A 13236-nucleotide genomic window follows, 5' to 3' on the forward strand; every position below is an offset into this window, starting at 1 on the left:
TACCTGGGGATACACCTGAGCACACCTGGAGATACCTGGGGATACCTCAGGATACCTGAGGATACACCTGGGCACACCTCAGGATACCTGGAGATACACCTGGACATACCTAGGGGCACCTGGAGATACCTCAGGATACCTGGGGGCACACCTGGGCACACCTGGGGATACACCAGAGCACACCTGGGGATAGCTGGGGTACACCTGGGCACACCTGGGGATACCTCAGGATACCTAGGGGCACACCTGGGAACAGCTGGGAATACCTGGGGGCACACCTGGGGGCACCTGGGGATACCTGGGGACATCTAAAGAAATACCTGGGGAGCACCTGAATCTCTCCAGTTGTCCCACTTGATCCCCTTCAGCCCCCCACCACAAAGACCCCAGATCCCCCAAACCCCCCAGGACCCTCAAATCCATCCCAAAATGCCCTAAAAAAAAAAAAAAAAAAAATCCAAAAAATCCCCAAATCCACCCCAAAATTAAAAAAAAAAAATCCCCAAAATTAAAAAAAAAAAAAAAAAAAACCAAAAATGCCCAAATTCACCCCAAAACCCCCAAACCCACACTCACTGTCGTTGGCGTTGTCAGCTCCGGGTTCGGTGCCCCCCTGGGACCCCCCGGGGGGACCCCCGAGGGTGGGGCCGTAGGGTTGGGGGAGGGGCAGGAGCCCCCCTCCCCCCCCCGGCACCAGCTCCGGACGGGGACCCCCTGGACCCCTCTGCTCGGCCTCTGCACCCCAAAAAAACCCAAAATCAGAGATTGAAAACCCCCAAAAAAGCCCCAAAATCAGAAACTGAACCTCAAAACCACCCAGTACCCCCCAGTGCCCCCCCAGTGCCCCCACCTTGGCACAGAGCCAGTCCTCGTTGATTTTGGGTTTGGGGTCGCTGTAGTGCAGGGACACGCGGTGCCCCAGCAGGGTCAGCCCGGCCTGGGGGGCACAGGGAGGTCAGGGGGGGCACAGGGACACGCGATGCCCCAACCTGGCCCAGGGGGGCACAGGGGGGCACCAGGGCACAAATCTGGGGGGCACCAGGGCTGGAATTGGGGGACACCGAGGTTTGAGGTGGGGACACCAGAGCTTGTCCTGAGGAGCACCAGGGCTGGAATTTGGGGACACCTGGGGGGCACCAGATGAATCTGGGGGGCACCTGGGGGGCACCAGGAGATGAATCTGGGGGGCACCTGGGGGGCACCAGGACACAAATCTGGGGGGCACCTGGGGGGCACCAGGACACAAATCTGGGGGAGCACCAGGGGGGCACCTGGGGGGCACCAGGGCTGGAATTTGGGGACACCTGGGGGGGCACCAGGACATGAATCTGGGGGAACACCAGGGCTGGAATTTGGGGACACCAGGACTCGTTTTGAGGGGCACCAGGGGAGCACACGGGGAACGCAAACCCATAAATCTGTGAGGTACCAAGCCGGGCACCAGGACATGAAATGGGGGCACCCACCCCTGGGTGCTCCTGGGGAGGGGTCTGGGGAGGGGGCTGGCACCCCTGGGTGCCCCCTGTGCTAGGCTCAGCACCCCTGGGTGCTCCTGGGGACAGGACTGGCACCCCTGGGTGCCCCTGGGGACAGGACTGGCACCCCTGGGTGCCCCCTGAGCTGGGTTCAGCACCCCTGGGTGCTCCTTGGGAAGGGTCTGGCACCTCTGGGTGCCCCTTAGGCTGAACATGGGGACAGTTCTGGCGTCCCTGGCTTTGGATCTGGCACCCCTGGGTGCCCCCCGAGTCTGGCACAGCACCCCTGGGTGCTCCTGAAGAGGGGACAAGCACCCCCGGGTGCTCCTGAGAAATGGACAAGCACCCCTGGGTGCTCCTAAGGGGACAAAGAACATCTCTGGGTGCTCCCTAAGGATGAGAATGGCACCCCTGGGTGCCCCTAAAAATGAGATCAACAGCCCTGGGTACCCCCTGAGTCTGGTGCAGCACCCCTGGGTGCTCCTGAGAAGAGGACAAGCACCCCTGGGTGCCCCTAAAGAGGAAATTGACACCCCTGGGTGCCCCTAGAGAAGGGATCAGCACCCCTGGGTGCTCCTGAGGGACTGACACCTCTGGGTGCCCCTAGAGACAGCACTGGCACCCCTGGGTGCCCCTATGGAGTGGACCAGCACCCCTGGGTGCCGCTAGGAATGGGACCAGCACCCCTGGGTGCCCCCCAAGTCTCGTGCAGCACCCCTGGATGTCCCTAGAGATGAGACTGGCACCCCTGGGTGCCCCTAGGGAGGGGACAGGCAGTCCTGGGTGCTCCTAAAGACAGGATGGGCACCCCTGGGTGCTCCCTAAAGAGAAACCTGGCACCCCTGGGTGCCCCTGGGGAAATGAAGAGCACCCCTGGGTGCTCCTGGGGAGGGGACAGACACCCCTGGGTGTCCCTGGGGAATGGTATCAGCACCCCTGGGTGCCCCTGGCAATGGGATCAGCGGCCCTGGTGCCCTTCCAGTCCTGTGCAGCACCCCTGGGTGCCCCTTGGAAGGGATTGGCACCTCTGGGTGCCCCTAAGGGTGGCATCAGCACCCCTGGGTGTCTTCAGGAAGAGAACAGACACCCCAGCTGTCTCTGAGGAAGGTGACCAGCACCCCTGGGTGCTCCTAGAGATGGCATTGGCACCCCTGGGTGCCCCTGGGGAGGGGACCAGCACCCCTGGGTGCCACCAGAGAGAGGAGGGGCACCCCTGGGTGCCCCCTGAGTCTGGTAGAGCACCCCTGGGTGCCCCTAGGGAGGGAACTGACACCCCTGGGTGCCCCTGGGGATGGGACCAGCACCCCTGGGTGCTCCTGAGAATGAGACAAGCACCCCTGGGTGCCCTTAAAAAGAAGATCAGCACCTCCAGGTACCTCTAAAATGAAACTCAGCACCCCTGGGTGCCCCCTAAACCTGCCAGAAGCACCCCTGGGTGCTCCTAGAAATGAGACTGACACCCCTGGGTGCCCCTAAAGATGGAACCAGCACCCCTGGGTGCCCCTAGGGAGGGGACAGGCACCCCTGGGTGCCCCTAAGGAGGGGACAGGCACCCCTGGGTGCCCCTAGGGAGGGGACCAGCACCCCTGGGTGCCCCTAAGGAGGGGACAGGCACCCCTGGGTGCCCCTAAGGAGGGGACAGGCACCCCTGGGTGCCCCTAGGGAGGGGACAGGCAGTCCTGGGTGCTCCTAAAGACAGGATGGGCACCCCTGGGTGCTCCCTAAAGAGAAACCTGGCACCCCTGGGTGCCCCTGGGGAAATGAAGAGCACCCCTGGGTGCTCCTGGGGAGGGGACAGACACCCCTGGGTGTCCCTGGGGAATGGTATCAGCACCCCTGGGTGCTCCTGGCAATGGGATCAGCGGCCCTGGTGCCCTTCCAGTCCTGTGCAGCACCCCTGGGTGCCCCTTGGAAGGGATTGGCACCTCTGGGTGCCCCTAAGGGTGGCATCAGCACCCCTGGGTGTCTTCAGGAAGAGAACAGACACCCCAGCTGTCTCTGAGGAAGGTGACCAGCACCCCTGGGTGCTCCTAGAGATGGCATTGGCACCCCTGGGTGCCCCTGGGGAGGGGACCAGCACCCCTGGGTGCCACCAGAGAGAGGAGGGGCACCCCTGGGTGCCCCCTGAGTCTGGTAGAGCACCCCTGGGTGCCCCTAGGGAGGGAACTGACACCCCTGGGTGCCCCTGGGGATGGGACCAGCACCCCTGGGTGCTCCTGAGAAGAGGACAAGCACCCCTGGGTGCCCCTAAAGAGGAAACTGACACCCCTGGGTGCCCCTAGAGAAGGGATCAGCACCCCTGGGTGCTCCTGAGGGACTGACACCTCTGGGTGCCCCTAGAGACAGCACTGGCACCCCTGGGTGCCCCTATGGAGTGGACCAGCACCCCTGGGTGCCGCTAGGAATGGGACCAGCACCCCTGGGTGCCCCCCAAGTCTCGTGCAGCACCCCTGAATGTCCCTAGAGATGAGACTGGCACCCCTGGGTGCCCCTAGGGAGGGGACAGGCAGTCCTGGGTGTTCCTAAAGACAGGATGGGCACCCCTGGGTGCTCCCTAAAGAGAAACCTGGCACCCCTGGGTGCCCCTGGGGAAATGAAGAGCACCCCTGGGTGCTCCTGGGGAGGGGACAGACACCCCTGGGTGTCCCTGGGGAATGGTATCAGCACCCCTGGGTGCCCCTGGCAATGGGATCAGCGGCCCTGGTGCCCTTCCAGTCCTGTGCAGCACCCCTGGGTGCCCCTTGGAAGGGATTGGCACCTCTGGGTGCCCCTAAGGGTGGCATCAGCACCCCTGGGTGTCTTCAGGAAGAGAACAGACACCCCAGCTGTCTCTGAGGAAGGTGACCAGCACCCCTGGGTGCTCCTAGAGATGGCATTGGCACCCCTGGGTGCCCCTGGGGAGGGGACCAGCACCCCTGGGTGCCACCAGAGAGAGGAGGGGCACCCCTGGGTGCCCCCTGAGTCTGGTAGAGCACCCCTGGGTGCCCCTAGGGAGGGAACTGACACCCCTGGGTGCCCCTGGGGATGGGACCAGCACCCCTGGGTGCTCCTGAGAATGAGACAAGCACCCCTGGGTGCCCTTAAAAAGAAGATCAGCACCTCCAGGTACCTCTAAAATGAAACTCAGCACCCCTGGGTGCCCCCTAAACCTGCCAGAAGCACCCCTGGGTGCTCCTAGAAATGAGACTGACACCCCTGGGTGCCCCTAAAGATGGAACCAGCACCCCTGGGTGCCCCTAGGGAGGGGACAGGCACCCCTGGGTGCCCCTAGGGAGGGAACAGGCAGCCTTGGGTGTCCCTAGGGAGGGAACAGGCAGCCTTGGGTGTCCCTAGGGAAGGGACAGGCACCCTTGGGTGCCCCTAGGGAACAAGACCACCCCCCTGGGATGCCCCCTGGCAGGGCAGGGACCCTTCTCCCTCCAAGGGACCCGGATGTCAGGGGGCCCCCACCCTAAAGAGAGCCCAGGTGTGATGGATGGGGAGCCCAGGTGAGCAGGGGAGGGGCTCAGGTGAGCAGGAAGGGCCCAGGTGGGCAGGGGAAGGGCCCAGGGGAGCAGGGGAGGGGATTAGGTGAGCAGGGGAGGGGCCCAGGTGAGCAGGAGGGGCTCAGGTGAGCAGGGACCCCAAATCCTGGACTCACCTGAGGACTTGTTGCGCATCAGCCGCACCTCACGGGGCTGCACCCCCTGCGCCTGCAGCTGTGCCCGGATCTGCGGGGACACGGGGACATGGGGACACGGTGACACAGTGACACAGCACCTGGGACACGGCACAGCACCCATGGGGACACGGTGACACCAGCTGGGACATGGCACAGCACCCATGGGGACATGGGGACACGGTGACACCACCTGGGACATGGCACAGCACCCACGGGGACGCGGGGACACGGTGACACAGCACCTGGGACATGGCACAGCACCCATGGGGACACGGGGACATGGTGACACAGCACCTGGGACATGGCACAGCACCCATGGGGACACGGTGACACGGTGACACAGCACCTGGGACATGGCACAGCACCCATGGGGACATGGGGACACCACCTGGGACATGGCACAGCACCCACGGGGACACGGGGACACGGTGACACAGCACCCATGGGGACACAGGACAGTGGCCGTGTCACCTAAGACACAGGGACAGTGCCTGGAAGGGACATGGAGCCATCATGGCAGGGGGCGGGGCCACAGCAAAGAGGGGCGGGGCCATCCCAAACAAGGGGCGGAGCCATCCCAGAAGTCAGAAGTGCCATTACAGCAGGGGGCGGGGCTATGACAAAGAGGGGTGTGGCCATCTGAACTAGGGGGTGGAGCCATGATGAAGAGGGGTGTGGCCATCTGAGCTAGGGGGCGGGGCCATGATGAAGAGGGGTGTGGCCATCTGAGCTATGGGGCGGGGCCATGATGAAGAGGGGTGTGGCCATCTGAGCTAGGGGTGGAGCCATGATGAAGAGGGGTGTGGCCATCTGAGCTATGGGGCAGGGCCATGATGAAGAGGGGTGTGGCCATCTGAGCTAGGGGTGGAGCCATGATGAAGAGGGGTGTGGCCATCTGAGCTAGGGGTGGAACCATGATGAAGAGGGGTGTGGCCATCTGAGCTAGGGGTGGAGCCACGATGAAGAGGGGTGTGGCCATCCAAGCTAGAGGTGGGGCCATTATGAAGAAGGGTGTGGCCATCTGAGCTAGGGGTGAAGCCATGATGAAGAGGGGTGTGGCCATCTGAGCTAGGGGTGGAGCCACGATGAAGAGGGGTGGGGCCATCTGATCTAGGGGGTCGGGCCATTATGAAGAAGGGTGTGGCCATCCAAGCTAGGGGGTTGGGCCATGATGAAGAGGGGTGGGGCCATCTAATCTAGGGGTGGGGCCATGATGAAGAGGGGAGTGGCCATCCAAACTAGGGTGCGGGCCCCAGATTGAGATGGGGCACTGCAGATGGAGTGGGGCCATCCCAGCTGGGGGGCGTGGCCACAGCAGGAGGGGGCGTGGCCATCCAGGGAGGGGGCGGGGCTCACGTCGTTCTCGGTGGCCGCCTGGGGCAGCATGCGCAGCATGACGATGGTGCTGGCCCGCGGCTCCTCCTCGGCGCCCTCCCGGTAATCCTGGTCCCGGTAATCGCCGTCAGCGCCGAACGGCAGCGCCGGGGGGTCCCGGGGGGGATCCCGGGGGGGTTCCCGCTTCCGGGGGGGCTCCGTGTTCTCGTAGGACGTCTGGAATGGGGCAGGGAGGGGTCCTGTTAGAGCCCCAGCCACTGGAAATTTTAAATTCTCTGCAATATGAAATACTAACCCCTCAAAAAATACTGCCCTTAAACTGAAATTTTAAAGAAAACGTCCAAAATAAACTAAAAAAACTAAGATCATAAGTATGTAATTGAAATAAAAACACGTAATGTCCTATGAAAAAAACCTTACGGTTTAAAGTTCTATAACACAGTAACACATACGTAAAAATGTTTTAAAACAAAAGCTGTTCTTTGTCTCTCACTTTCTTCATCATAAATTTAAGTAATATTTTAAAGTTAGGTAAAAAAGCCCGTATTACAAACCACAATTAATTAGTTATTGAATTAGAACTAAAAAACAATTCAAGTATAGCTTCTTAAATAAATATACTATCCTTAAAAAAACACAAAGAATTATTTTTATTATATTTATTAAAACTATTTCTCTATGTTCATATGTTTATGTACTGCATATTTTAAAATGCATTGTAGAATATATTTCTGTGTATTTTATACATTTGTATGTTTATATACTTAGCACATTTACATATCACCAGTTCATTGTTATTTCCTAAAATTGATTATTTCATTAGACTTCTAGTTTATTCCACTAAAACTCCATGAAACTCCCAACTTACAAAGCCACAACGTGAATAAAAAATAAACATAAATAAAATCTAACAAACAGCTAACTCCAAACAAAAAACACCATCTCGCACATTTAATCCGACAAAATAAAAAACAAAACTCCCCAGGCTCCCGGCAGCCGCCTGAGCCCCCTCCCCAGCAGCCAGCACCCACCTGAGGAGGGGTCCCGGCAGCGGGGGGCCCCTCGGGGGGTCCCCCGTAGCCGCGATAGTCCATGTCGCGATAGTCGTGGTCACGCTGGGCGCGGGAGCCGTCCTCGGAGGGGGGCGGGGCGCCCCCGTAACGCCCCGTGCGGTCCCCACGGCCACCCCTGGGGGAGGGGCGGCTGGGCCAGGGGGGGCCAAACAGGGACCCCAATATGGACCCAAAGATGGACCCCAAATCTGGACCCAAAGATGGACCCCAAACATGGACCCGAATATGGACCCCAAATATGGACCCAAATATGGACACAAATGTGGACCCCAAATATGGACCTAAATATGGACCCCAAATCCTGGATCCCAAATATGGAGCCCAAATCTGGACCCCAATATGGACCCGAAATATGGACCTGAAATACGGACCCCAATATGGACACAAATATGGACTCCAAATTTGGACCCAAATATGGACCCCAATATGGACCCCAATATGGACCCCAAATATGGACCCCAATATAGAACCCAAATACAAATATGGACACAAATATGGACCCAAATACGGACCCCAAAGATGGACCCCAAATCTGGACCCAAACATGGACACAAATATGGACACAAATATGGACTCCAAATTTGGACCCAAATATGGACCCCAATATGGACCCCAAATCTGGACCCAAACATGGACACAAATATGGACACAAATATGGACTCCAAATTTGGACCCAAATATGGACCCCAAATATGGACCCCAATATGGACCCCAAATCTGGACCCAAACATGGACACAAATATGGACACAAATATGGACTCCAAATTTGGACCCAAATATGGACCCCAAATATGGACCCCAATATGGACCCCAAATCTGGACCCAAACATGGACACAAATATGGACACAAATATGGACTCCAAATTTGGACCCAAATATGGACCCCAAATATGGACCCCAATATGGACCCCAAATCTGGACCCAAACATGGACACAAATATGGACACAAATATGGACCCAAATACGGACCCCAAAGATGGACCCCAAATACGGACCCCAAATATAGACACAAATATGGACCCCAAATATGGACCAAAATATGGACCCAAATATGGACCTCAAATATGGACCCCAATATGGACACAAATATGAACGCCAAATATGGACCCCAAACACAGACCCCAAATACGGACCCCAATATGGACACAAATATGGACACCAAATCTGGACCTAAATATGGACCCCAAATCCTGGATCCCAAATATGGAGCCCAAATCTGAACCCCAAATACGGACCCCAAATCTGAACCTCAAATATGAATCCAAATATGGAACCCAAATACGGACCCCAAATACGGACCCCAAATATGGACCCAAACGTGGACCCCAAACATGGACCCAAACATGGACCCAAATCTGGACCCCAATATGGACCCAAATCTGGACCCCAATATGGACCCCAAATCCGCATAAGAAATCTGAACCCCAGATCCTGGACTCCAAATCTGAACCCCAAATCCTGGATCCCAAATATGGACCTCTAATATGGACCCCAAATATGGACCTTAAATCTGCACAACAAATCTGAACCCCAAATCTGCACCTCAAATCCTGGGCCCCAAATCTGCACAACAAATCCTGGACTCTAAATCTGCACCCTAAATCCTGGACCCCAAAATCCGAACACCAAATCCTGGACTCCAAATCTACACCTCAAATCCTGGACCCCAAATCTTCACCCTAAATCCTGGACCCCTATTTCTGGACCCCAAATCCTGACCTCAAATCTGCAGCTCAAACGTGGACTCCCAAATCTGCAGAACAAATCCTAAACCCCTATTCCTGGACCCCAAATTCTGCATCCAAAATCTGCACAACAAATCCTGGGCCCCAAATCCTGGACCCCAAATCCTGGGCCCCAAATCCTGACACCAAATCCTGGACTCCAAATCTGAACCCCAAATCCTGGATCCCAAATATGGACCTCTAATATGGACCCCAAATATGGACCTTAAATCTGCACAACAAATCTGAACCCCAAATCTGCACCTCAAATCCTGGGCCCCAAATCTGGACCCCAAATATGGACCTAAATATGGACACAAATATGTACCCCAATATGGACCCCAAATATGGACCCGAATATGGACCCCAAATCTGGACCCCAATATGGACCCCAAATCCGCATAAGAAATCTGAACCCCAGATCCTGGACTCCAAATCTGAACCCCAAATCCTGGATCCCAAATATGGACCTCTAATATGGACCCCAAATATGGACCTTAAATCTGCACAACAAATCTGAACCCCAAATCTGCACCTCAAATCCTGGGCCCCAAATCCTGACCCCAAATCTGCACCTCAAATCCTGGGCCCCAAATCTGCACAACAAATCCTGGACTCTAAATCTGCACCCTAAATCCTGGACCCCAAAATCCGAACACCAAATCCTGGACTCCAAATCTACACCTCAAATCCTGGACCCCAAATCTTCACCCTAAATCCTGGACCCCTATTTCTGGACCCCAAATCCTGACCTCAAATCTGCAGCTCAAACGTGGACTCCCAAATCTGCAGAACAAATCCTAAACCCCTATTCCTGGACCCCAAATTCTGCATCCAAAATCTGCACAACAAATCCTGGGCCCCAAATCCTGGACCCCAAATCCTGGGCCCCAAATCCTGACACCAAATCCTGGACTCCAAATCTGAACCCCAAATCCTGGATCCCAAATATGGACCTCTAATATGGACCCCAAATATGGACCTTAAATCTGCACAACAAATCTGAACCCCAAATCTGCACCTCAAATCCTGGGCCCCAAATCCTGACCCCAAATCTGCACCTCAAATCCTGGGCCCCAAATCTGCACAACAAATCCTGGACTCTAAATCTGCACCCTAAATCCTGGACCCCAAAATCCGAACACCAAATCCTGGACTCCAAATCTACACCTCAAATCCTGGACCCCAAATCTTCACCCTAAATCCTGGACCCCTATTTCTGGACCCCAAATCCTGACCTCAAATCTGCAGCTCAAATGTGGACTCCCAAATCTGCAGAACAAATCCTGAACCCCTATTCCAGGACCCCAAATTCTGCATCCAAAATCTGCACAACAAATCCTGGGCCCCAAATCCTGGACCCCAAATCCTGGGTCCCAAATCCTGACCCCAAATCCTGGACTCCAAATCTGAACCCCAAATACTGGACCCCAAATATGGACCTCAAATCTGCACAACAAATCTGAACCCCAAATCCTGGACCCCAAATCCTGGGTCCCAAATCCTGACCCCAAATCCTGGACTCCAAATCTGAACCCCAAATACTGGACCCCAAATATGGACCTCAAATCTGCACAACAAATCTGAACCCCAAATCCTGACCCCAAATGTGGACCCCAAATGTGGACCCCAAATCCTGGACCCCAAATCCTGACCCCAAATCCTGGACTCCAAATCTGAACCCCAAATCCTGGACCCCAAATGTGGACCCCAAATGGCTCCTTCCACCCCCTGGGGCGCCCAAAGTCCCAAATGTCCCCTCATCCCTCCCCCCCATGGCATCCCCAAATGTCCCCTCACCTCCCCAAAATTTTAAATTTCATTTCCTGGGGTCCTCAACAGCTGCCCAGATGTTCCCACCCCCCTCCACCACTCCCGAATTTTGGGGATCCCCAGGTTCCCCCTCACCTGCGCTCGTACTCCATGGCGCCAGCACCTGTGAGGGCAAAAACTGGTCAGACTGGGAGGAACTGGGAGTTACTGGGATGGACTGGGTTCAATGGGAAGAGAACTCAATGAACTGGAAAGAACCGGGATGGACTGGGAAGAATAACTGGAAAATTTTATGGAAAAATGGGAAAGCCAAAAGGGGAACAAGGGGGGAGCTGGGATGAACTGAGCCCTGTGCAGGGGAGGAGGAGCAGACACCACCCTCATGCCCCGCCCCTAATTAGCATACACTGCCACGCCCCGTAATTAACATACAACACCCCGCCCCTTAATTAGCATAAGGATTCCAGCCCCGGGTCCCGCTCTCACACCCCCTCCCTCACGAACTGCACCGGGAGTTCCGTTCAGCCCCGCCCCTCCCGGTCAGCCCCGCCCCTTCCGGTAGGCCACTCCTCTCCCCACAGATCCCTCCCCATCCCGGCCAGGCCCGTTCCGCCCCTCACGGCCGTCCCGACCTTCCCCGGCGCCGCCGCCGCGTCCGCCGCCGCTCTCCGGCCCCAAAATGGCGGCGCCGCTCCCGCTCAGCCGGGCCCGTCCCGCGCGCCCGCCCTCGCCGCGCTCCCATTGGTCAGTGCTCCCGCCAGTCAAAAAACTCTGCGTTCTTATTAGTCCATACTGTAGAGGGGGCGGTGCAGCTTTACGACTGGCTATGATTGGCTGCGGAGCAAAAGTAGGCGAGGCCACAGTGAGGGAGTGGGCAGGACAAACTAAGCACAGCGCTGTGATTGGCTGTGCGGCGCGGAGGCGGGGCGAAACGCCAATGCGAGGTCGCGATTGGCCGGCTTGAACGGAAGAGGAGAGGCGGAGCGGCGGGGCAAGATGGCGGCGCTGTGGCGGGCGCTGCGGGCGCTACGGGCGCTGCCCGCCGGGGCTCGGGGCCGCTCGGCGGGGTCACCCGGGGCCGTGGCGCTGCCGCGGCCGCTCGGAGCCGACGCGCACGACGAGGAGCCGATGTTGGTGGCGCAGAAGAAGGTGAGCGGCCAAGGGCAAAGCGGGAGGGGCGGGGCGGGGTTTGTGTGGGGACGGTGGGGGCGTGGTCGGTCCTGGAGGAGGGGCTGGGACACACCTGGGGGTCCTGGGGGAGGGGCTGGGACATACCTGGGGGTCCTGGAGGAAGGGCTGGGACACACCTGGGGGTCCTGGAGGAGGGGCTGGGGCACACCTGGGGGTCCCTGGGGCTCACGGGACCCTCCCCCGCACAGAACCCCGACTATCATGGCTTCTCGGCCGACCCCGACGCCGACGTGCTGAACATGCGCGCCGCCTTCCTGGCCGGCATCTCCATCGCCATCGTCCTCGGCTCCGTCTTCGTGCATTACCTGCCCGACTACGGGTCCGTGAGCGGGGGGTCTCACCTGGGAAACCCCCCACGGTGAAGGGGGGAGGGGGGCAGCCACAAGGGGAGCTCCTGGCGGAGCTATGGAGGGGCTCTCAAGTACATTTTTGGGGTTTTTAGGATTTTTTGGGGGGTCTGTGGGTGTTGTAGGGTCTCCTGAGAGTTTTGTAGGAGCTTCCAAGGGAATTCCAACAAGGCCTTTTGTACAGCCTGTAGGGGTTTCTATTATTTGGGGCTTTTGGGGTCTGTAGGGCCCTTTGCAGCTCTGGGGGTGTCTATAGGAGCCCATAGGGGACCTGGGAGAGGACTGAGGGGTCTACAGAGCCCTGTGGGGGAGCTATAGGAGACTGGGGGGGATTAGGGTGGACTCTGGGGGACTTACGGGGACCTATAGGGACACCTGGGCCATTCAGGAGGAGGGTTTGCACACCTGGGAGGGAGTTTGGGATGTCCCCAAGGTGTGGGGCTCACCTGTCCGTCCCCTTCCCCGCAGGCTGCAGCAGTGGGCGCGGCGCGAGGCCGAGATCCTGGTGCGGGAGCGGGAGCGCCAGGGGCTGCCCCTGCTCACCTCCAACTACTACGACCCCAAGCGCCTCCCCCTGCCCCCCCCGGAGTGACCCTCAGACCTCCGGAGTGACCCCGGACCCCGCTGTTGGTTTGTGAATAAAGCTCTGGGTCCCCC

At 58.0% G+C, this 13236-nt stretch overlaps 2 protein-coding genes across 2 annotated transcripts; one reads left to right on the top strand and one right to left on the bottom strand.

The window, feature by feature from the left end:
* Nucleotides 1-806: 806 nt before the first annotated feature.
* On the bottom strand, nt 807-11759 carry LOC121357325 (RNA-binding protein 10-like). Its single transcript, XM_041474504.1, has 6 exons — nt 11674-11759; nt 11177-11204; nt 7503-7659; nt 6493-6687; nt 5116-5185; nt 807-937 (listed from the first exon to the last, which is right to left on the bottom strand). The coding sequence occupies exons 2-6, from the start codon at nt 11191-11193 to the stop codon at nt 807-809; spliced, it is 570 nt and encodes a 189-aa protein (XP_041330438.1). The 5' UTR covers nt 11194-11204; nt 11674-11759.
* Nucleotides 11760-12008: 249 nt separating this feature from the next.
* NDUFB11 (NADH:ubiquinone oxidoreductase subunit B11) lies at nt 12009-13236 on the top strand. Its single transcript, XM_041474505.1, has 3 exons — nt 12009-12190; nt 12421-12551; nt 13048-13236. The coding sequence occupies exons 1-3, from the start codon at nt 12038-12040 to the stop codon at nt 13169-13171; spliced, it is 408 nt and encodes a 135-aa protein (XP_041330439.1). The 5' UTR covers nt 12009-12037; the 3' UTR covers nt 13172-13236.

This window comes from Pyrgilauda ruficollis, unplaced genomic scaffold (genome assembly GCF_017590135.1).
Source record: "Pyrgilauda ruficollis isolate IOZ18807 unplaced genomic scaffold, ASM1759013v1 scaffold325, whole genome shotgun sequence".
Classification (NCBI taxonomy): domain Eukaryota; kingdom Metazoa; phylum Chordata; class Aves; order Passeriformes; family Passeridae; genus Pyrgilauda; species Pyrgilauda ruficollis.